Raw genomic sequence first — 25,430 nt, 5'->3', positions numbered from 1 at the left:
AATAATAATAATAATATATTACTTATACCTGGCCTCCCCAGCCACTCTGGGTGGCTTCCAACAGGATATTAAGAACACAATAAAAGATCAAACATTAAAAACTTCCCTAAACAGGACTGCCTTCTAAAAGTCAGATAGTTGTTTATTGCCTTGACATCTGGTGGGAGGGCATTCTACAGGGCGGGCGCCACTACTGAGAAGGCCCTCTGCCTGGTTCCCTGTAACCTCACTTCTTGCAGGGAGGGAACCACCAGAAGGCCCTCGGAGCTGGACCTTAGTGTCCCGACTGAACGATGGGGGTGGAGGCACTTTTCCAAAGAGATTCTGTTGCCAAATGGTGCTTTCCAGCTTTCATTTCCTTGCTCTCGCTCTCTCAGCACCTGTCTCAAAACTGCTGCTTCTTTCTCACAGCCCTAAAACCTGCTCCTTTTCTCATTTCCAAAACACTTCTGCTGTTTCCTCCGCTTGCCCTCTCCTTCCAGATGGAGGGAATGATCGAGTAACCTCCCTTGAGTTCTGGTGGGTTTCACATTCCAAGCCATCCTCCAACAGTTACCATAAAGAGACACTGCTTAGATATCCTGGGCAGGGTGGATAAAAATCAATGATTTTTTTAAAAAAATCAAAAAAATCGGATTTTTTTGATTTAAATCAGATTTTTTTGATTTAAATCGATTTTTTTTATTTAAATCAGATTTTTTAAAATAAAATGCTTTTTGAGGAAAACATATTACCATCCAAAGGTTATTCCATCATGAAATAAAGATTAGTTTTTTTAATTATGTAGTATAAGGTTGTATATGTTTAATTTTTGGGGTAAATAAATTCCATTAATCCATTCACCTCTTCCAGAGGTTTTTGTAAGATTATTGGGCAGTTTCTCTGCCCACAAGATATTATCACAGGTGCTTGGTTTACTTTTGCAGTTCTCAAAACTGAATTTGACTCAACAGAGATCACATGCCTCTTCTTCACAGCAAAAATGTTATAACATGAACAGAGTTGAGAAAAAGACCTTAATCCTATTGTTCTACAAACCTATGAATACAGAAGCAACCCCTTCAGTGCTAAGTTTCAAGAAGTTCAGTGAATAGAATAGAAACAATATTTTTCTGATTGTTTGGACAGTATTTAAGTTTTTCATGTGTAGGCTGGGCTGACAGTCTAAGTTTCTTAATATATATATATATTGTTTTTGTTTAGCCAAATTAGTTAACAAACGGATGTTTGTTTAAGCAAATAACATTTGCTGAAATGTTATTGTTTCAGTTGAATAAATCTATTTAAATTGTTATTATTAAGGTAATGATTATTTTTCTCCTTCCTAAGTACAACAGTAAAGTTGTCCAAATATGAATGATTAACCTATTAAACTGGGGATAAAAAAAACTAATATGAAAAGTTGTTATTCTAAAAATCTTCATCTACTTGCATAATAAAGTTATACCAGCAAGAATTAGTCTTTATGATTTAAATCAACTATGATTTAAATCAAGCCTTACTGACTAGTGATTTAAATCGTGATTTAAATCGTGATTTAAATCAGTTTGATTTAAATCAAATCCACCCTGATCCTGGGTCATTACCAAGCACATTTCCCTGGCAAAAGGCTGGCATGGCTTGGCCAACATTTGTAACAATACTTTGGAGCAATAAAAATAATCGCGGGGAGGGGGGAGAGAAGGGAGCGTGCTTTTTATGCCGCTCAAAATGTTCCCTTCAGGTTCGTGACACTTCAGATTAATACAGCACAACCTGAATTATGTCCATATGCCAACTCATAAGGAAAGAAAACAGTTAAGCAAATGAAAAGTGACTCTCCGGTACAGAATCCCAAATAAAGGGGGGGGGACACTTTCCTTCATGATCACCAAGCCAACACAACCGATCACAAATCCTCCAGGACAAGAGGCAACTATGACTAACGTTGTGCAAAAGTTCACAGAGTCCAAGCATTTGTAAAATGCTTCAAATAATATTCGCTTCTAAACAAATGGGTTTCCTGTTCAACAAAGTATGAGTGTTAAAAGTATCATTAGCGTAGAAATAAATATTTGAAAGATGTCACTGCTGCTTTCGTTATTTATGTGAGCAGGATCTATGAAGGGAAGTAGCAGGATAGCCTGGCCCCTACGCTTGATGTCATATCCCTGTTGGCCCTGGCCCCTCTCAGTGGCTTTGTTTGTACAACATGCTAAGCCAAACCTTGGCTTAATGAAGCCACATGAATCTGCAGGCTCACTGAGATGAGCTCACAGCAATTTTGCTCTCGTCTGGTTCTTTCTTGCTGCTATGCCACACTATAGTAATCCAAGGTTTGGCTTGGTGTGCCATGCAAGCCAGCATGTCCAAGCACAGACAACTGCGAGCAGGATAAAGTGGTCTCTAGTACACTAAAACTTATTCCATAATAAATATGTCATTCTTTAAGGTGCTATAAGATACTGAAATAGCCAAAATAAAAAGCAACTGCAGAGAGAAGAAATATGCATATCTTAATAAGGCAAGGGGGTCATACGCAGCCAGATAATCATTTTACAAATCTCTGTAGGCTGCCAATAATCCCCCCCCCACTTATTCGACATTTCCTTTTGCACAAACACAGTGCCTTCTCGAAAAAGAACCAACAGCTCGTATCAAGCCCTGCGTTTTTTTCCACAAAGCCTGTGAGTAAAATGTGGACACACACACACAAAATTCTTACGAATAGTTGGAAAGTACACTGGTTGTGTCATTAAACTCAAATCCTTAGGTACAAATAAGTTACAAAAAAGTTCCTGCTGCTTCTTTAAACACACACACACACACACACACACACACACACACACACACACACGCGTGTCTCAATATGGAATGTAAAGAGGACAATACAAGTTACTCCTGCCATCTGCTACTAGGATTTATGGGTGAGCTGGGAATGGCACTTCAAGGAATCATATAATGCTACTGCTACTATTTACCACATGTGAGTTCCCCCAATACAAAAAAGCTGCTAACAGCTTTCCTTGAAACATACAGAAGAAAGAAAAACAAACTGTCCATTTCATGCAGGACAGGAAAATATGGATGTGTTTTGCATGGATGTGCTACTTTCCAACACCCCTATTTACCAGATTCAGACCCCATATTCCAATTCTTGTCCTTGGTTAATCATTGCCCCCCCCCAATTTTTCTTAATAAGGAGGTTTGGGGGGAAATGCCTCCTTTAACATTTAGTCAATACTTCACAGATACGTTAGGGCACACCTGCTTCCCTTCCATTCTTCAACAGCATGTGCCTAGCCAGAGAGTAAATATTACTGAATGCACTGGAGTTGCAGATATCAGTCCTAACAGTGGAAAGGGAGGTTTCGAAAAGAATGTTAAACAATCTAAAGCAAGTCTAAGGAGTCACAGAAATAAACAAACCAGATTGAGAATGGCTGGCTTAAACCCCAAATGGGAGCACTTTTTAATGAGAAGGGATACACTGCAAAAAATAAAAATAAAAAGTTGCAGGTTTCAATTGTTCCATAACAAGCACAGCCAGATGCACTGTGAGTTTAAATTAAGGGAGAAAAATCAACAACAATTTGTTTACCAACACATCAGAAAGCAGTGCAAGGCAGACTACAGCACAGTAAATGAACACAGCATTTGGCAAGTGAAGAGACACTTTCTGGTGACTGTCCAGGAAATAAATCACATTTGTACCAAATTATCTCATTGACAGCAGCAATAGCACTCCTCCACCTTTCTGTTGCCGTAACTGGGGAAATAACCCAGCATGTAATGCTTTTCCTGCTAATTTTTAAAGTCAATTAGAGAGTTCAGGCTTCCCACCCCCCCTTAAAAATGACATCTTTCTAGAACACAGTTCTGTATTGTGCAAATGACAAATATGCAAAGTGTGGTGTTCCAGGCTGTGATGCTTATAAAGGTGTGACAAATTTAGCAGTGGCTGCCTGTAAAATTAGATCAGCAGTCGCTGTCTAACAACATGAATCTAATCTTGTGTATTAAAAATGTTATTATTCAAGGTTCAGTTGGTATTACATTCTTATCATACGGCCTTTGTTCAAAGCAAACAGATGTAATTACTGAGAAGCTTCTTTGAAATATGATGGATTCAGCTGAAAATGCTGCACCAGTGGCTACTGTATCCACAACGAACACAACACCAACCTACAAACAAACACTTGTTGTTGGCATCCGTCTGTCTCAAGGGACAATGGAGTGCACCCCCGGGGGCAAAGTCAAACTGCTGGAGAATCACAACAACTGCTCTGCCTGCAGAGCCAGTTAACTGCTCTGCAGACATAACTGCTGCCTCCCGTGTTGTTTTTGCTGCACTGAAGTGACCTCTCCGGAGCACAAGCCTGGGCAGTATGTATGGAGGCCCTGGGCAGCCTCATCTAAGCCGCACTGATGTGATCCAAAGCAGAGTAGAGCAGAAGGAGGCATACACGATGTCATCCAACCACCTTAGGTACACAGCTCTGTATTTGTATAGGGTTTACTCCAGGCATCCCCAAACTTTGGCCCTCCAGATGTTTTGGACTACAATTCCCATCATTCCTGACCACTGGTCCTGTTAGCTAGGGATCATGGGAGTTGTAGGCCAAAACATCTGGAGGGCTGCAGTTTGGGGATGCCTGGTTTACTCCTTAGCCTTTTCTTCTCCCAAAGATGTCCCGCAAGGCAGAAGGTATGGCTTCATAGCTGCCAAGTTTTCGCTTTTCTCGCGAGGAAGCCTATTCAGCATAAGGGAAAATCCCTGTAAAAAAGGGATAACTTGGCAGCTATGTATGGCTTTTCCCTTGGGATTTACTCCTGAAGCCTTTCTCACTTATGAGTATAGCCACAAGGGAAAGGAGATTGAGGATCAGTTTTCCTTCTCCTAGATTGGGCTACCTTTCCAGGTGAATGAGCCCCATCTGCCGCTCATTTTCCTCTGTAGCACATGCAATAACCACCTTCTTGACTGTTGAACCTACTATTGATCTTGTCCGCTAAATCTGCTGGAGCCTGCCTTTGCATGCAGGCGAAGTCCCTAACTCACTGAGGATTTGAGACCCACTGACTACCCTCACCTGGTTTAGCCGGCGAGACAAAGTCATTTTTCAAGGTGTGGCCGCTGCTGCATGCCGACAGCTTCTAGGAGTCACAGATGAGAGCTGAGTGCAGGATGGCAACCAAATTGGACAAACCACCCCAGAAATGTCCCCCACCAGAGGTACCACCCCTACACATGCCCAAATCATTATTATTGCTTTGCAGTGGGCACTTGGTACAGTCTTTAGAAAATTCTGGTCATCTTTGAACAAGTTCCGGTGATGTTATGGGTATATGGATTCCTTCTTTTGAAGGAGCACTGGAAACTCAAGAGAATCGGGGGCTTTAAAGACGAGGTACTTGCCTTCATTCAGTTTCATGCAGATGAAGGAAGATGTCAAATTGGGGCAGCTGCATTGTTTTGCCCATAAGGTAAAGGTAAAGGGACCCCTGACCATTAGGTCCAGTCGTGACCGACTCTGGGGTTGCGCGGTTTTGCCCATAGGTAATGATAAAAAGAACATAAAGGCATGCCAAACACCAGTATTTTTTTCTTGCTTCAATATAAGCATGTATAAATTCACTCTTAATTTTCCTTATCAACATGCCCCCATGTGGAGAAATCAAACCACCAACAAGGGAAATGTAGAGTTAAATTTTAATTTACTAATTTCCTACAAAAGCACAACCACCGTGTGGTCCATACATGGTGACATTTTCCCAGTAAAAAACGAACACATATTTTCATCGAGAATATCCAACAGCATAAGATGCTAATTGAATTATGCACTGATTTTAAATATACATAGAATTGGATGAGAGTAAAATTGTCAATACCTTTCCAAAATCACGGACATCAAACAGGTCAAATGCTTCAAAAAGTTCACTTTTCTTCATCCCAAATGTCTCACAGCAGGCCAAAAGGAATGTTCTTATATTCTTCAAACAGAGAAACTAAAGAAATAAAAAGAGAACACTCATGTTTGTTACCAAATTATCTATAAGTACAATACAATTACAGTTTATCAGTGGATATATAGCCTTCATAAGTGGGTTGTACAAGGATAGTGGAGTAATTGGTTGTTGTTTTTGCAATCACGTGGCATCTAAATTTTGTCAAACAAATAAACAAAAACTGAGCTTCTCCCCTATCCATTGTGTTATATGAAAAACTGCCTTTGAAATTCCCTCAATTTCAAGAGCAGTTTCTCATAGGAGGGTGGGCTACTGTTTCAAAAGAGAGGAGGAAAGTCACAAAAACTCATTGGCTTCATAAAACTAGTTTCATAGCTCTGTCGATTCTAGATACTCTCTTGAATTGAAGCACTACTATTTAGTTCCTTTAGTCCCAGTTTAAACAGCCACTAACAGGAAGTATATACAATGAAAAGTGCAGTACAGACATGGCACAAGGCAATCTGTTGCCTGAAACAGAATATTGAAGTAACTCATCCTTGGTAGTAGAAATATACCGGTACTAATAAAACTAGCCTGACTATTTTGTTTGCTGCCCTCAAGTAGTCAGTTAAAATTTGCCACCTGAGGCTGGCCCTCTCACCTTGAACCCTGTTGACATCCTTGACACAATGATCAGGATGCAATTAACCTATTTAAGGTGATTTTAAGGAACAACATTTTTTAAACTCTAGAAGTCTTACAGCTGTAAGTAAGCCAAAATGCTTCTGGCATTTTACAAGGCGTTGCCGCAGTAGAATTAATTATACAACATATGAAAACAAGCACTTTGTGATTGCGTACAGACACACCAAAACAGTTAATTAGAACCCTAGTTAAACAGATTCTGTAAATACATGCACTGTACTTACAGTTTAAAAACCACCACAAATGCATACTGCATAAACGGAATGTACTGTAATAACACCCCTGAGAATTATGCAATTATGAGTTTACAGTAAGTTATGTAGAAGTAATAAACTAGTACACAACGGTTAATGTGGAAAATATGCATTTTAGTACTATTTTCTCCCCTCAGAAGTGAATCAAAGACACCTGGTTTGCTTTGAGCAAAGCTACTGCTCCAAATAATGGATATTTCCAATAGCTACAGAAATTATGAAGAATTGGCAAAGCACCTTTCAGCTGTGTTTCCTGCCTCCTACCCTGTAACAGTACATCTGGGTCAGACCTTCTCAGTTTCCTCACCCCCAGTTTTTTTCCTGAACTGGAAGTGAGCGCATGAGGCATTGATTCAGGAAGGACGTGACATAGGAAAATGTGCACCATTATTCCTGTGGCTGACCAACATCGCTCCCAACACAAGGAATCCTTAGAACTCCTGCCAACAGCCCAAGTGAAGGGAAGAAACTAACTGTTGGGATTACCCATAGACACAAAAATGCAATCCAACAAAATAGGCAATGAAGAAACCCATTAATATTTCTTGTGCTTTCCAAATTCACTTTTAAAACAATAATACAACTCTCCACCCCACCCCCACACAATTATACAACTCTCTTCTAAAGCACAAATATTTTACTCTGAGCTACCGATATTTCAACATCCTGCTTTGAAGGAAGCCCATTCCCACATCAACCCATGAGGAACACCTGCAATTTGCAGTAATTCTGAGAAATTCTGTATGGTTTTTAGGTTTTTATATTGTCATAAACTGCAGTGCTTATATTTCTTGATACATACGTACTCTAAGGATCATATAACTTCTTATGGAACAGCTTTCCCAAATGAGTTTCCCCCTTTTGTTATTCATCTCCAGTTCCCATCAGCCCCAGCCAGCATGGTCAGTGGTCAGGGATGATAGGAGCTGTAATCCAAAACATCTGGAAGGAAACTGGATGGGGAAGGCTGTTGTAGGACATGCACTCATTTTACAGTTTTGCAGGAGAAGACTGGTTCAGGCAGGCAAGAGGTCCTTTTTTTAAGGGAAAAGCTCATCTGTCATTATGGAGCTTCCCTAAAGCAATATATCTTCCCTAAAGATATATTATATATCTTTCTTTGAATATTCCCCATGCATTTTAAGAGATGAGGTAAACCAAATGTAAAGAAGAGAGAATCTCAGTGACTGAAGTCTTTCCTCTGTACACCCTTAAAAGTTGTCATATATTCTTGCTGTGGCATGCTAGAGGTTATATTCAACTAAGTTTAAGTAAGGGTAGACCTATTGAAATCAATGGCGTTGATGTAGTCATGCTGAGTAATACCAGTGGGTCTTACTCTGAGTAAAACTTGACTGAATACCACCCTTAAGCTTGAAAATTAGTTACTTAACAGTAGGGATGGGTGAATCTTATCCATTTTGGTTTCTCATTTTTTCCATTCTTAAGTTCTGTTATCCACACTTCCACATCAGTTTACAATCTTTTTTTTAAAGTCCTCATGAAAATTCATCAGCATGACAGTGCAAATTTCTCCTAAGATACACATTTTGCATGCAATTTTCCCTAATATACACATTATTGCGAATGCAAACCCTAATATTTAGCATTTTTTGCATGTTATGTTTAATAACATATTCTTATTATGTGCTCTCTACCCTAGTATATGTATTTCCATGCATATTACTTGTGCCAAAGAGAGCTGCATTGCAAAATTCGGAGAAGGGTGAATTTCTAAGGAGGGTTGTGCTTCATCATGTGTATTGTTTTAGAAAGTGTGAAACTTTTAAATGCACCCAACCCTACTCGGCTGTAGCCATTAAGAAAATCAGGCAGGGACGTTCTAGTAAACTGGAAGAGTTCTGGCTCTTCTCCATTGTTGTTTCCATCTCCTCTCCCTGCAGCCTCCTTTCAGCCCATCAATATGATGGAAATAGCTATGTGATGATGGGGAGGAGCAGACGCAGATGACAATAAGCAAAAATTATGGGCTTGTAACTTTTGTGGGCATATTTGCATGCTGCTTCCACAATATCTTATGGTGGAATTCCTTTTAACTGCAGCCTTTAATTCTGCACATGATGCTAATTTTATGTTTAAGTTCGTATGGTAAATTAAATGGGAAATTACAGGGTATGATGTTGAATTTAGCTGCTCTCTGCAACATCCAACATTCAGGAGACACTGTGAAATGGCATTCCACATCTCCTAAGACTGCTTTCGGGAGCATGAAACCAACCATTTGTCACCATTCGTCAATCTTTCTTCCATCGGAAAGAGGGACACATCTTTAGTTACCATGCACAAAAGTAATTTCTTTAAAGTAACAAGCCTCTTGACAATAGGATGAAATCACCCAGTTGCCTGAAAGCACACTTAGCGTATTTGGTTTCAGTTTTTAATGGCTCAATAGTCAACCATTTTATCTTTCAAACAGATTAAAAGGTGTCTCTCTTAACAGTTAACCTAGCCTGATTAACAGACCAGATGTGTTATTAATACTGCACTTTTAAATAAAGATAACTTTGCACCCTTTATATTTTTTATCATTTGTTGAGGACCAGAGAGAAAAAACAAATTTATAAGCCACCTCCTGACATCACGATTCACGATCTGTCCTTCCAGTGAGCACCCAGGGCTGATTTCCTTCAGAATGGATAGGTTTGATCTTCTTGCAGTCCATGGGACTCTCAAGTCTCCTCCAGCACCATACCAGTACCCTATCCTGAATGCTTGCTTGCTTACTTGGATAGATGGAGAGATGGGGGGTGAAGGTGTAGAAAGCTCAGGCTGTTGAATGCCTAGAATGTAGCCTACTGTAGAAAGGGAAGAGCCACACTGTTCCTACACCTATTTTTGGCCTCTGGTCGCCACCAACAGAATGTGGCCCCTGGAAAGCAGCCTGCAAAATGGTATTAACCCCCTGCCCCTTGAAATCATACTGATTTTACCCATATTTTTAGACAAGTCCACTTGAAGAAACATTCCACATTTACCAATAACTTACTCAACATAGTACAAAACTGATCCACAGCAACTAGTCGGGGAGAGAGATGATTTTTATGAGGTCCAAATATATATCTGTTAACAAACAGGCACCTAGTTTCTACTTAAGCTCTCAGCTTCATAGCTCTTACTGCATAATCCCCAGTATCGAACCATATGTGCATCTCCAGGAGTGAAAAATAAATAGATGGCAATGTAGCGTAGATAGACAGGTTACTGACCTAAGAGCGAAGAGATCCACGTTCAAATATCCCCACCCCACAGGAAGTTCACTGGCTGGCTTTGAACCAGCCATTCTCAGACAAATCTACTTTTGTCAGATGTTGTGAGTATAAAACTGGAAGAATTCCATGTAGGTCATCCCAAGTTCCTTAAACAAAGCACAAAGTAAACTAACAACAAAATCCTCAGCATGTTTACTCAGAAGGAAGTACATCTTAATTCTATGGGAATTTAGTATGACTGACTTTATAACAAATGTGCTTAGGATTGTAGCCTATGTTCTAAAGTTTTTCTCCCCGGACACTAATCTTACATTTAAATGTCATGGAAAACACACTTTAAACAATATTAAAGATCTGCAAGTTAAAACAGCAGCCTAGTCCTCCAATATAGCTGAGAGCTTTTCAGGAGATTCCCCCAAGACAGAGATCCAATTCACACATAACATTAAACCATAGTTTAGGGTTACATGCACAAGCCCTGAAGTGAAGCATCCGACTGAGGAGTTCCCTCCCCTTTTCCCAGCCAAGAGGAGGATTCAGTATTGCTTTCTTTGGTTCTTAGGCAGTTATTACAGGAATAATGCCTAAAAACCTTGGGAATAATGACTAAAAACATCTCCCCTATTGTCATTGTGTGGATAATGTCATTATATGACACCATACTTAGTTGTATCTGGAAATTTCCTGTGCCTGTCTTCTTGTTGGACTGAAAGTTCTTCTCTAGTTTCCTGGCTAGGGTGCCTCTAGGCATTCCATGACAGTCAACAACCAACTTTATAATGCAGGTCCTATAGCTCAATGTTGCTGGACTCCAACTCCCATGCTGGCTGGGAATGATAGGAGTTGGAGTCCATCAGCATTTGGAGGACGTCAGGTTCCCCACTGCTGTTCAAATGTAATTGAGAATATACTGGTACATTAACAGAAGAGATGGAAGAAGACTGGGGAGGGGGAGAGAGAAAAGGGCAGTTTCAAAATAATTTTTATCACTCATCAGAGAAACAACCCCCAAAGGGCCACATATTTGCGAAGATGATTCTAACATATCCCTCTATCATATCATCAAACCTTTTATTGGCATCACACTGCAGACAATCAGTTCTTCAGATGCCAACTCAACATGCTTACAGGTCTGAATTTAAAAGGTGATGTACTTTACTTGGCGCAAGTTGGCATGTACAGCAGACATAGATAACTAGGTCACAAACCAAGCAAGGCTGTCCAACAGAGCCTGTCCTTCTCCATCCATGCTATGTTGGCTGACCACCACCCAGGTTCTCTGAGATATTCTGTGTGAAGTCAGATAATTAACTGCACAGAAAGGCCTGCTCTCTGCAGAAACAGGAGTGCAGCTATGTGAATGGATCTGGAAAAATGAGGTTACTGAATATTAAGCATGCTATATCTGTTTACTGCCCTGAGACTTGCTTGTTTAGGGCAGTATACAAAATAAATAAATAAATAAATCAGGGTGCCCAGCGGAAAAATGTACCATGCCTGGCATAGAGGAAGGAGAGGAAGGCTACACTAAACCCCAAGTTACTCCTTATTTTGCTCTGCACTGACAAATCAGAAGATTGCAGCTTTGTTGTTTAACGGTAGTAGCAGTAGGAATGATAAACATTTTGCACTGCAAAATAAATTGTTAATGTTCATAACATGATTCCTTTGCAGGAATCTAGCATCAACTTTCCTAATCACAATGTCTGATCATGGGTCACAGAAGAGGACACATACTTGATGTTTATTCAGTATGGCACAGCCCAATGTGCAGTGACACAGGAAATGTACAGAAATCTAGTGCAGAAAGTACACACACAAAACAGCTATTAGACATTAAACAGGCAGGAGTTTGCAGCTGCCTTCAATAAGAAGAATGCCTCTGAACCACATTTCCAGTGAAACGCTGTGCAAGACGATGGAACATTAGGAAAAGGCATAGAGCAGCAGTACTGCTGCCCTTTTTCACATCAAAACTTTGAAAGCCAAAATACCAGAAACAGTGAACAGGTGGACTGTCACCATCTTTGTGAGGACAAACCCATGAAGCAGTAACATAACATATATTGCTAGATTACCTATCAAAAAATTGATTGATATTGAGTTCAAAAAGGAAACTATTGTTCACAGTTTTGAGAAATCATACTTCAGGATACATTTGAGTTACAATTATGCATACATACAGTACTACTTAGGTAGTACTGATTTCAGTGGGACTTTTAACAAAACTGTGGGTTGTATCCAATTAAGTCACTGTGTTAGCAGAGCACCTTCTGCCCATGTAACAGAATTTCCCCTCCCTCTCTTACCACTGCATGCCCCACCCCTCTGGCAGTTCAGTTCTTCCAACCCTGCAGAGTAGATTTAGGGGAAGAACAGGAAGAAGTTCTGTTGCGTGAGTTGAAAGTGTTCTACATGCAGAAGGACTTCACTGAATACAGACTTATCTCCGAGAATTTGGACAGCCCTGACAAATGTAATTACACCAGGTTTGCGCCCAACAAACCAAATGTCACCTACTACCTGGCTTCAATAAGCCATCCATTTTCACTGGATGACTGAAGGCAAAGCTAGGCACGATATTAGCTGTGTGTGTGCAATAAAGATTAGCATAAGGGGGGTTATTGGTAGTTTTACCACCCTCGGAGGTTCAGGTTGTGGTGACCTGGGATAGGGCATTACAGAATTCCCTCCCCACTGGGACCTTCAAAATACATCTTTTGGAGAATGCTGAAGACATACCTCCTTACTCTGACTTTTGACACTTGAGATGTGTGTTTTCAAGACCCACACTATTTCTATGGTTGTAATTTGTCTTAACTATTTTTAATACTGACTGTTAAATTGTTGTAACCCATCCTGCGACCTGCTGGTATAGGGGCAGGTAATACTATTTTAATTAATAATAACAATTTATTATTAATAACAACCTACCCCTTTTGCCATGGGAAGACTTGAAAAGCCGACCAACAGCTGAGGAGTGTAAGTTTCTCTCTCTCTGCCACAAAATTGCCTCTCCAAGCTGCTATTTGCATTTCAATGTAAGCTGTCATTGATGCCCATCAAGGTTTCCCTTGAAATGTGAAAAATGAACAAAAAATGAACAATGCATTTCATTCATGCAGTTAACACCCTATCTAGCTTGGCCCTCAGACTGCAAGAAATGGGGGGGGGGGAATCATCAAGCTTTTGGAAGGCCACAATAAATGGCTGGTGAGCTACATTCAACTGGGTGGGTCACACGTTGTACAAACTTGGGTAACACGTGACTCACACATGCCATTCTTAGATATTTGGGGGCTGGCATCCCATAGTCCAGTGATGGCGAACCTATGACACGTGTGTCAGATGTGACACACAGAGCCCTCACTGCTGGCACGCGCCCCATCGGCCCATTCACACTGTTGTTGTCCCCCCCCCATTTGTTCTCCGGCTCCTCCTCACGCTACAGCTTGCCTCCACTGTTAAAACCTGGATCCATTGTTGTTGCTGCTGCTGGTAGCCAGAGATTGGTTTTTTAACCCTTTCTGTGCTGTTTTTTCTGGCACTTTGGCAGACTATGATTGGGCATAACAGCGTTCGTTTTTTAACCCATTCTGTGCTGGGGGTTTTTGGCGCTTTGGCAGACTATGTTGGTGCTGCGTTTTAGTTCCAGCGAAGGTATTATTCATAATTTATTTCTGTTCTCTTTCCCCCCCAAAAAAGCGCAGCAGCGTTGGGGCATCCCACCCAAAAGCAAAGCAACTTTTGCACCCCCAAAAAAACCTCCAAAACTTTGGTCAGCAGCTCCCCCCAAAAAGCTCAACAACTGTGGACACTTTGTGATAAATAAGAGGTTTTTGGTTTGGTTTGGTTAAATAATTAGTTTTTGGTTTATTAAATACATTTATATATTACAATTATACCTTTTTGTTATTTAAACTATAAATATCATGAAATTATGGGGTTTTTTTCTTGAAGTGACACACCACCCGAGTTATGCTCGGGTTTTTTGGTGAATTTTGACACACCAAGCTCAAAAGGTTGCCCATCACTGCCATAGTCCCATCACATGCTTTCTGTCCTGTGATTTGCTGCACCCAACACCCACAGCTTGCCCATTTACCTCTGCAAATGTTTGTTATTATTTAGAAAGATATATAGACAGCTTAACCACAAAACCCTCTAAGCAGTGCACATAATAAAACTGTAAAACTTATTTTTTAAAACAACAACAACAAAGAAAGCTAAAATTATATGTTTGGATAGGCTTCCTGAAATTAAGAGAACTTTTCAGCAGGCATCTAAATCAATATACCTAGTGAGGATGCCTGCCTAATGACAAAAAGCTGCAGTCATCCCACCAGGCTATCAAAGCCTTATCCCCCTTCCCCATTCACTGAATTCAATGCACTCACTCAAACAGGCAACCATCGCTATTGCTCCAAACACTGGAATGCAAACAGATACAGTGAAAAGATCACCAATGGCTAGAGGACTCAACCGCTAGTGGTGGCAAGAGCAGATGCAAAACACATTGTTTCCAGTCAGGTGCCCTGATCAGAGGAACATGTGGGCAGAATTGGTGCAACACAGTAGCTAAAAGTGCGAGCTAGAAAATTCCCAGTTCACAATCTGTGATGCTCACTAGCCCAATTCCAGCAAAGGAAATGTAAAAAAAAATAAAAAAAAAATCTGTGTCTTCATAGATGCATGCACATGCAGCACTGCAGAAGAAAGGGGATAAATAGAGCTGCTTAAAAATATTTTGCTTTCAGAGTTAACAGTTTTCCTCAGAAATCATTCCTGCTCCTTAACAGATTTCAGCAGCCAAAACAGATTAAATTAGTTCTGCTCTGCCAGCACCAGTAATTGTCACTATGTTCAATAAAGATAGCTGAAAGCGTTCTGAATGAACAAAACACAGATCACTGATGAAGCCTTCATTCACAATGAATGCACCCAATGAATTCTCCATGAATCCCCCCCCCCCCGAGGAGGGGGAGGCAATAAAAGACTGCAAGAAGACTGCATTATTAGTTGTGCAATAAGGTACCTTAATTTTTATGCAAGGATAAAGAATTGTAGCCATTCTGGCAGATTGCTACATCACTTGGAGGAAAGCCACACAAGAAATCAAACCAATCTTCACCACATTCTAATATATTTCACTGTTGAGCAAGCAGCCTGCTTCCTCCTTCTTTCAAAATGATTTGAGACAGATCACTCTAGTTATAGATACCTTGGTGAATTTTTACTGCCATGCCATATGCTTATTCATTAATTCCATTTAGCCAACACTAAGCTTGAAGACTTTAGAATAATGACACCAGCTTACATCCCTTTTTCTGACATAGACAACATCAAGTTTCTTGGGCACGTATGGCTGAAACAAAATTAATTCAGCATTATTTTAAGAAAACAAAACCACAAATCCACAATTCTGCGAGAAGGAACAGTGGACACAGAGAAAGGGGGTGGAGATGCCTTAAATACTGGGCAGTATTTAAATACCCTCCTCCTATTGGGCACTCCTGTCCAGATGACCTGCTAAGTTTAAACATCATTGGCTTCATCTACTGCTATTCAGAAGTTTGCTTTGGAGACTTCCAGTTATGTACTACACACAACTTCACTGCTGTGCAGAGTTGCTTAAGAAGATCTTTAGAAGTTCAATAGGTTCAAACTGATGAAGCAATGCACCTGTGGTGTAATTTTTAAAAATACAAATAAAAAATGAAGTTGTGATCAGTGGCAATAAAAGAAAATAATGTGAAAAGGGGGGAATGCAAGCAACAAGCAGAGGTAGCAGATATAACAAGAGGTGTGCGTCACTGGAGGCATTCAAGTGACTGCGCATAAAAGCATTTATGAAACAGCAGTCAACTTATTGATTACAGTTCCCCATTTTTTATTTGTGTGTGTGGGTGGATGGGTGGGTGGGTGGGTGGGTGTTTCAGTTTGGAATGCACTTCAAGAGGCACATTGGTAAAATACAATGTTTCATGCTATGTCTTCCCCTGATTCCTGTTTAAGCTTCCTAATCTCTTACTTTCTCATTCAGATGAATCGTAAACATTTCTGGATTGCTTATCCAGAAGGGAGTGATACATTTTACATTCTCTTACTAAGCAGTGTGGTTGATTCTAAACAATTTTTTTTCAGGATCCAGAGAAGGTAAAAATCTGTCTCCATTTATAGCAGTATCAAAAAATATTTGATAAGAGTCTAGTATATTCAGGCTTTCTTCTGTATAAGCTTTTCCTAACTTTAATTTCTACATTCTGTTCTATCTGAGGTTCTAGAATGACACTACATTTTGGTAGCCCTTTTCTACTCAAAGAGTTTTATCTCCCACAAATGCTTAACAGCACAATTTACAACCCAGATTAAAGTAACACTAGACACAACCACCCACATTTAGCCTCTTTCATTCCTCCTACAAAACAGCTGATCAGTGTTAATATAGCCCATAGGTGTTAATATAGCACATGCATAAAATCCTTTTTTCACATTAAGCAGTATATAAATCATGAATAACTTCTAACACATACACATACATGCAGCTACCGGTAGTCTACGGCCATTACATTTTGAAGCATCTCTAACTATCAATTTACCTTGAATTGTGCCCAAACTACCCTTTTCCACATCCTTTACCAAAAATCCATTACACTGTACCTCCCAAAGTTTAAAATGGGTATGTTTGCAAGCACCCAGTTATAACCATACAACAATTTTAAAACTTAATTTTTAAGCTTTTTTTAAGCAGCATAATTTCTTATCATAGAATGAAGCCAACAACCAGAGTCCTTCTGTAAATTTTCAGCAGAGTCAGAAGTTAAAAATCAATTGCCACTGGATACACAAGGTATTAAATATCTACATTTTCTATACTTCGTGGCATTCTTTAGGGATTGGAGCCTGTCATTATATAGTTCATTGATCCCCGCCTTTGCCCTTGCACCAGCTGCCAATCCTTCTTGCATCAAATGTAGTAACTGAGGAACAGCTGACATGTTTCCTATGTCAGTGAGAGAGGAAGGAAGCAAACAGAATTGCTTCTCCTTTGATTATTTAAGGTTGCACTTGCAACCCCAGCCTGAAAGTACCTAAAAAATTGTTCCATATCACGGTGTTCAATCTCAGTACTTTTGTGGTTTACTTTACACCTTTGCCCCACCATTAACTGTCTGCACAATTTTTGAAAATGTAAAAGCTAGCTCTTGAGTTTCATGTTAGTATTTCCATTACGATTTATTCCTGACTTAAGTTTGCCTCCTTCACTAGCGAAGCAGCATCCTCTACTTTTATCTTATTTGCTGATAAATCAAGCACCCAATGATCCAACAACAATTGCAAGCAGTTCATGGAATTCAGGTTGAGTCCTTTTTAATATAGATTAGAACATGGGCTAGTTCTTTAAAATACCGGTACTTAGTGTTCTTAAGTACAACAAACTATTTTTTATATATATAAAAAAACAAGAACTGGTAAGAAATGTTATGATCTCATCCCTTGCATTAATGTATCAGATATGGCCTGTGCCTTCTAGCAATGAGTAGCTAGTGTAGGCCTCTCTTTGTGGAAAGGTTTTACTCTTGAGGCTATGTCAGGTTTACACAGAATCATAGTGTTATGACCCACAGCTCCAACTCCCCATCCTCAAGCAAAGAAACCTTGGGTTCATAGTACATCTCAAACCAGAAGGATAATGTGCCTTGGAACCAGACTTTCAACATCCCTGCGTCCTCAGAAGTTCCAGCACTACAGGAGCCAACGATGCCAGTAACACTCTGAGCTGAAGAAGTCACATTACTTCTTCAGACTATTATAGCTTGGATACCATAACAGATCTTCAGCTTCCCACCAGAAGTCAACAGCTCCTAAAACAGGCTGGGCTCCTTTACCAGTGGTTCATCACTCATCAGACACCAGCCAGTCAAAGGAAACTAAAGTCCTATTCAAGTCTATTTAGTCTTATATTTCTGCTTGTTGGAACGACATCCAGGTCTGCCTTGCTGGACTTCCATCCTTGGCTTCACTTGGAGCTATCCAAGGTGCTGCCCACCTTACTTGTTTGCCTTTCAGACTTTAGCCTCTGCTGGGCTTGAGCTAATTCCACCCTCTACTCTTGAGTGACCTTGCCTGGCTGGAATCTAAACAATTTTTGCTTCCTGAATTAGGAACAGGGACTAGCAGTACATGACCTGATGTCCAACCGACTGTGCACACCCATCCACTTGGGCTAGAATTTAATCCCCTGGCTGCACCAAATTATAAAGGCAACACAGACAGCTCTATGGTTCCATATTCAAAAGGGTCCCCCTGTCTTGCAAAATGGCAGTTCTCCACACTGATATGGCTATTACATGCTGGGAACAGGTGTGCAGAAGGCCCAACAGCAGAACAGCTTTCACAGGACTCCTTGCAGTACTTGCAGTGTTCACTATATTACTGTACTTTCTTCTACCTCCAACCAGAAAACAAAAACAAAGCCTATACATTATTGATAAGTCTTCCCAGCATTTCACAGAGAAGTTAAGAGGCATCAACTGAAAATACTGCCATGGTATTTTCACCCAAAGCTCAGCTCAATAATATTTATTTTATTTCTTTTTTACTCCTTTATGAGACATTCGCTTAGCAAACAGCACCTAGTTCCTTCCAACTTACAGATATTTTACTATTTTCTACTGAGCCGGTTTGTGTACTCTGTACTTGACACGGAAATGTTGGAAGAGGAAAATGGTACAGTTGCAATCATGATATTGGTGCATGCATGCCAGCATTTATTTAGCATTTTAAGAATCCTCAAAGCATTTCACATACATCATCCTGTAATCCTTAACAACCCTGTAAGGGGTATCTTTATTATCCCCCTGATACAGACAGAAGGCTGAAAGAGAGTCGCTTGCCTGAGTATTAACAAGTGAGTTCATGGCAGAGGTAAGTTTATCTGGGATTGTCTCAAGATGCCAGGGCTGGAACTGGGAACCAATTGCTCTGTACACAGATATCCCATGTGATGAATTAGTAGGGCTGCAGTTGGAGCATCCCCTTGGGCACTCATGCTGGCTATTGGTTGTCCTCAACAGGAAGGGCTCTGGTTTGTTCCGACTAGTAGCTTGATATTTTGGTTCTCCAAGTCTTGGCTCATCTCTTGACTACAACAGATTTCATTTCTACTGCCATAGAGATGTCAAATTAACCCCAAAGTGACACCAATTTGGTGACACTTTTTGCAAGTAGCAAATTTCAAGAGAAAATTGCCAAACCAATGTCTGTAAGAATTTATGCAGCCCGGTTTTACCAATTTTATTATGTGAGCCTTACTCTGAGTAACTGTGCACAGAGCTGCGGTGTGATCCACAAAGCAATGACCTTGTAAAAGTGGGGTTATTAAAGAACCACTAATTTCCTGTCATATGGGGAAACTAGGAGACTCAAGCAAGCAGAGTCTTGTCTGCTAGAATTAATTTAAGCCTCATCAATCTTATTGATCTGGAAATAAATGGGAAGTTCCATGGTGACTTTAAAAAATACATTAGAGCCCTTTTAATCCAGGAAGACAATACAAATGTGGCAAAAGCGCATTAAAAATATCCTCATAATTTTAGCATATTGTAAGTCACCTTGAGTCCTTGTTAGAACGACAATTTAGAAAATGTATAAATATATATGTCACAGACCCATGTTTACCCAAAAGCTTTTTAAAAACAAAAACAAAACCAGAGCAATGTCACCATACACTTCTACAGATTCATTTGGGGGGAGGGGAAGTAAACAGTGGTGTGTTTGCTAAATCTGTGACATGCTTGGTACCGCTGAAGTATGAATTCAGCAAGTCAAAAGTTAGAAACCAAAAAGGATAATCTGCCTGCAGCACAAGCAAAACCCAAAATGACATTTTATATGCATAAAGCTTTCCATAATACCTTTGCTTTATATAGATGAAAGAGCTTCTGTTTTCAAAGGCGTATTGTTGCTGTTCGTGATTAAAACATTGTCAACCGCCACCTACAGACTTAGTTACAGTTGGAAATAAGGAAAAGGGACAAGCAAAAGCAGGTCCATGATTGCCCTAAAAGGACCACAGACATATAGGCTGTACAAGCAACAAAATAGAGAAAGAAACAGGTAATCCAAGTAGATGCTGCAGGTGGGGTAGAGATATTATAGATGCTCCCTGCATCACAGCATTTTCATAATTTTAGACTTGACAGTGTCACTTGCAAAATGTTTCTTATTGCTGTACGGAAGCCAAAGAGAACAATTTTCAAAGTTCAGTGTACATTACAGTAAGTAAAATACATGCACCCAGTATTCACATTATAAATGCAGGACACACAAAGAGAGGGGTTCAGGAGAGGCATCATTTGCAAAGAGAAGCTATTTTTATGGTTCAGCTCTTTCAAGCCTGCAAACCAAGTGCTGAAGTGGACCAAAAGAAGTATGACTCTACTGTCATGTGTTGCTAGAGGATGGAAGTCAGGAGAGGAAGAGAGAGTTGCAATTCTGCAGCAAAACAAATAATATGGCAGGATTCACCCTCCTGAGAATCTCAGGGCCAAATCATGCAGTAGTCATGAGCCACATGTATGTTTTGCTGACATGATCTCCCCCTCCCTTTTTATCTGAATGTAACTTCTAAAGCTATTAAATGTCACTAAAGGCAGTGGGGTAAGTTGTGTACCCCTTTCCTCTTCCAGTCACCTACACACACAGAGAGACACACACCACTACCACATCCACATCCACATCCACCTCCACCCTCTTTGATCCACTGCTTTTTCAGAGAAAATATGTTTGGCTGAGTTGGTGGTGCTCAGCTAACATTTGTTTTCTTTTTTTAAAGGTGAGGGGGTGGACTCCTCCGTATTGCATAAAGGGGAGACATTCTAGAAAGCTGTGTGTGTATAAAATGTTTCTACATCTTCTAGCTTGAAAATATATGGACGAAACCAGTGGAAGTGTCAAAAGCCAAAGAGCTGGCTAAACAATATTCCCAGCAGTTGGTGGTAGGGCCTTCTTTCTTTCTTTCTTTCTTTCTTTCTCTCTCTCTCTCACTCTCTCTCTCTCTCTCTTTTCTTTTCTTTCTATTATTTACAACCCATTTTTATTGTTCACAGAGAGAGAGAAAGGAACAACAATAAAACACAACAGAACAACATTTTGTTTAAATATGGCTTAAAGTAAAAACAGACAACGTACTAATGTTAACTACCCTAGCAAGACAAAATGTATGCAAAACAAGTGAATATGCAATTTGACCCATTTATTATAATGTATGTGAGTTCAACTTTTCTTGGAGCAGAATTTGGGTTGAATCAGCAAAGTTTTGTGTTTCATTTTAAGCAGTATAGAGTAGACTCGACCCTGATGAACCCCAGCAATAAATGAGGGGGTTATAACAGAACTGATGTCAGGAGCTGTCAAAATATAGAAAGATAACAACAACAGAATCCCAATTCTAAAACTGCAATCCAGCCTTTGCTGAAGTGGATAACAAAACCTCTACTTTTAAACTCAACTGGACTGGATTAAAAGAAATGACCACCAAACATAAACCCATTTAATCGTGGTAGTAATTATGAAACAGAGAAAGGGGGAGGGGTTCAACAAACAAAAAACACTTCAAACAACTAAATTCACATAGAAAACAGGAAATCATGTAAAAGGCTTGAGGTCATATATTTCCCCTTTCCCTTTTCTCCTCTTTCTTAGCATATGTAGTAGACTGGAAGCTTTTGCTCCCAGTTTTAAACAAACCACACTTCTCTAAGTTTGAATGCCATGCAGCACTGTGGTTTCTTTAAAACTGGGAGCAAAAACTTCCAGTCTTGTACCCAAGAATGCCAAAGAGAAGGGAGAGGGTAGCAGGCAAGCTGAATACTCTCACAAGCTCATTCACATAGCACAAAACCATGGACCAATTGAAAACTTGCAAAATAAAACAAATAATTAGTTACGCCATGTTTCAAGTAACAGAAATAATTTTAGGTCCATATACAACTTGAAGATAGGTACAGCACCTATGGGCAGGTAGAGTATTATATTGAGGAAAACAACTGAAGACTAAATAACTGATAAGGGGAAGCAAAGGTAGAGTCACAGGTAGTCAGCAATTCAGTATTAACTCTGCACTAACATAAAAGGTATCCATAGCCATGTTCAGTGGATAATAAATGCACACAGATGGGTTGCAGCAAACTCTACCCGTACTCTACACATGTTCATTTGAATGCTTGAATGAAGCCCTCATACATACCACTAGCAAGTTCTGAATCATAGAATTGTAGGGTTGAAAGGGATCATCTGGGTCATCTAGTCCAACCCCCTGCAACGCAGGAATCTTTTACCTAACATGGGGCTTGAACCCACAACCCTGAGATTAAGAGTCTCGTGCTCTACCAACTCATGTTGCATAGGGTTCTTCATGTGTATACTGCATTACCTTCATTCAGGGATTCAAATGGACACATATAGACCAATAGGTAGATCTTGCCACAAGGATTTTTATTACTATTTTATTTAGTAGCCACAGATACAGCACTTAACACCTGAGCAGGCATAGTGCTTCTACAGCCAATATACAATGGAAGCTTAAGTTATCCAGGCTACTTCAAATATAAGCACATGAATTCACCTTTGAAACAGGCTGGTAAAGAGCCACTTGTCTGTGTTAGAGTGCAAACAAGGCAAAGATTTTGTAAACTGGAAGGGAGCCAATATTATTATTTCATGCCATCAAAGCTCACAAATGTAAGTGTGGACAAGACAACCAGGAAAAACACTTACTCACTTAACTGAGATTGCAGAAAGTGTTGGCGATTGGATTCCTGGGCCTGTTGGAAACACAGGTAAGTGGGGGCAGTGTGAGGGAGAAAATGGCAGCACCGGAGGAGAAAAGGACAATAAGGCATTTGGATCTGAGCAATCACTTTAAAAAAGGAAGTGTTAGAAATGTAACATGGGGTAGGAAAATTACATTAATTAAGGTGATTTGAAGGAGGTACAAAAGCAACACAAAACGTAAGAACATCTGTATTCTGCAAACTAAAAACAAAACTGACATAAGTCACAGAGTGTTTGGGGATTTCAGACTTTCTACTTCAGAGGCACAAATTGCAGGAAGTAAAAAAAAAAGTGAACGTTGCTTTCAAAGCATTTGGCTCTCTTTCAAGATAACAGCAAAACAAAACATTAGAAAAGAGGGTGGCGGATGATTCAGCCAGATAAAAATAATGTCCTTTTCGAAAGGAATGCAGTTCTAGACTTGGAGACATTAATGCAGGCTGTAAATCAATGGGCCAATGCTCCTTTATAATCATGATCTTCCCAGAACGGGTCTTGATGGGAGGCAGATATACTGCACCCTTGCCTCCTGCTTAAGGATTGGCCCAAAGGAGCTGCTAAATGGGGTGGGGAATCCTTTCAATTTGCTGAGAGCTTGGTGATGAATGTACTCCTCCCCACATCTTTTATTCCCCTATGTCCACAGCTCCTGTAGCCAATAATCAGCTTTACACATCCCACAGCAACTTATGGGGTCAGAAAGTCTGTGGTGCTTCAGCTGAGGAACCAGCTTTGAATTTCCTTCAAACTCCCCACCCCACCCCCCACCCCCAATGTGAAATTGAACTGCAAAGGGGACCGATATGCAATTTTCTATCGCGTTGCTCAATATTCTGAGCTGGGTGGCAGAAAGTCAATTGCCACAGCCATTCAAATTGTTAACACAGTTTTGTCCAGCATAGTCTGCACTCTTAATAAAAAGAGTACACCATTCCACCTGAAAGTGACCGGCTGACTTTACTACACTAAGTAACAGTTTCCAATACTCTCTATTGCACCGTGACCTCCATTCACTTCAATGTAACTTGGGCATAAGTTCGTCTTCAAATGGAGCTAGCACAGTAACTGTATTAGGTGGGATGTGATGAGAAAAGTCACTTTTATTTCCCAGTCCCATGTACCTTGATCTTGGAAATAATGTCACATTTTAGAGCAGGAGGGTAGTGATTTCTCAATTATGGGAGAAATTGATTCTGGATAACAAAATAAATTATTTCCCTAGAGCCAACTCTGCTTTTCTCCCATTTGATTACAGTCATGTAAAATAAATATACACTGACGGGGGGGGGGGTCTCTATCTTGCTACGTTTACTATTATATAGAAATGGAATCCATTTTGGAATCTGCCATCTATTGCAACCTATTTTGTTCTATGATGTAAAGCTGCACCATCATGCTAATAGAGGAGAAAGGTTTTTGCAGATATTCTCTGATCTGCAATAATTTCCAAGCAAATGAAAATCCTCTCTGAATAGCAGTTTTTATCTCCCAAGCACACTTTGCTACTACTCTAATTAACAACGACCCAGAACAGATCGGTATCTATTAGAGGAAAACTAAATATAATTTCTAATTTGGCTGGATGTATATGATTTCACTGGAGACAGGGGAGTTCAATTTGAGGCTCTTTATTATGTTGTATGTATTTAATATTGCATAACATGAAATACTATTAAAACAAAGAAAAATGGAATACACACTGCCCAGGCTTCCACCCTGGGGGAGTCACTTCAGTGCTGCTAACACAGCAGCTTGGCTTCACATCCAGATATGCACTCAATTGTTTCAAGACAGACAGGTGCCAACAACAGCATTATTATTATTATTTATTAAATTTGTATACCACCCTTCATCCAAAGATCACAGAGCGGCTCACAACGTAAAAAGACAAAATGAGAACACAAAAATCACAATATAAACAAGAGCAAGAACAAACCAATAGCACCCCTCCCAAAAACATTTTATGGGGGGGATATATAGCAGCCTGATGAAAATCTAAGATTCTACTCTTTCCCTCCAGAAGCAAAGTTCTTTTAAAACGCTTACCAAGCTACATTTGGATTTACGGACTGAAAACTCCCAAGGACAATAATTGATCTGTTTCCATAAAATTGCTCTGAGGTGTCGTATATAAATTTTATTAAATGAATATGCAAGCTATCGTTAAAGGACAGTTCTGTACAACAATATCTCTCCTTGCACCATCCATCTCATTATTCAGAAGAAACAAAGCCTATGCAACAGAGTGGCCATAAAACATGTAGCATTCAAGAGAAAGGAAGGTTCCTGGAGCAGGGAACGCACCACGCATAAATTAACTGGATCCACAAGGGATTCATGAATCCAAAACTAGTGGTAGCATGCTCCCGTTTGCAACATATGAGCCTACACATAGAATGTTACCAGCAACCCTACTGTTTCCAACACCACTCATCTGCTTTAACATACATGATCCTCTCTCATCCCCTCAAGA

General features: G+C 40.0%; 1 protein-coding gene across 4 annotated transcripts in view; it reads right to left on the bottom strand.

Moving 5' to 3' along the window:
* The window catches only part of VAV3 (vav guanine nucleotide exchange factor 3), a 157,405-nt gene that overhangs the window by 117,767 nt on the left and 14,208 nt on the right, over positions 1–25,430 (bottom strand). For 3 of the 4 annotated variants that reach the window (XR_009557868.1, XM_035124355.2, XM_035124356.2), the window contains exon 2: positions 5,872–5,988. Coding sequence is in view for 3 of the 4 variants with exons in the window: in XM_035124355.2 (XP_034980246.1) it covers positions 5,872–5,988 (117 nt within the window). In the remaining variant the exon portion in view is untranslated. Of the gene's footprint in view, positions 1–5,871; positions 5,989–13,054; positions 13,082–25,430 lie in introns of those variants that run through there. The other variant, XM_035124357.2, reaches the window with a different exon arrangement.

This window comes from Zootoca vivipara, chromosome 7, assembly GCF_963506605.1.
Source record: "Zootoca vivipara chromosome 7, rZooViv1.1, whole genome shotgun sequence".
Lineage (NCBI taxonomy): Eukaryota > Metazoa > Chordata > Lepidosauria > Squamata > Lacertidae > Zootoca > Zootoca vivipara.
This window is presented reverse-complemented; position numbering and strand designations above follow the sequence as displayed.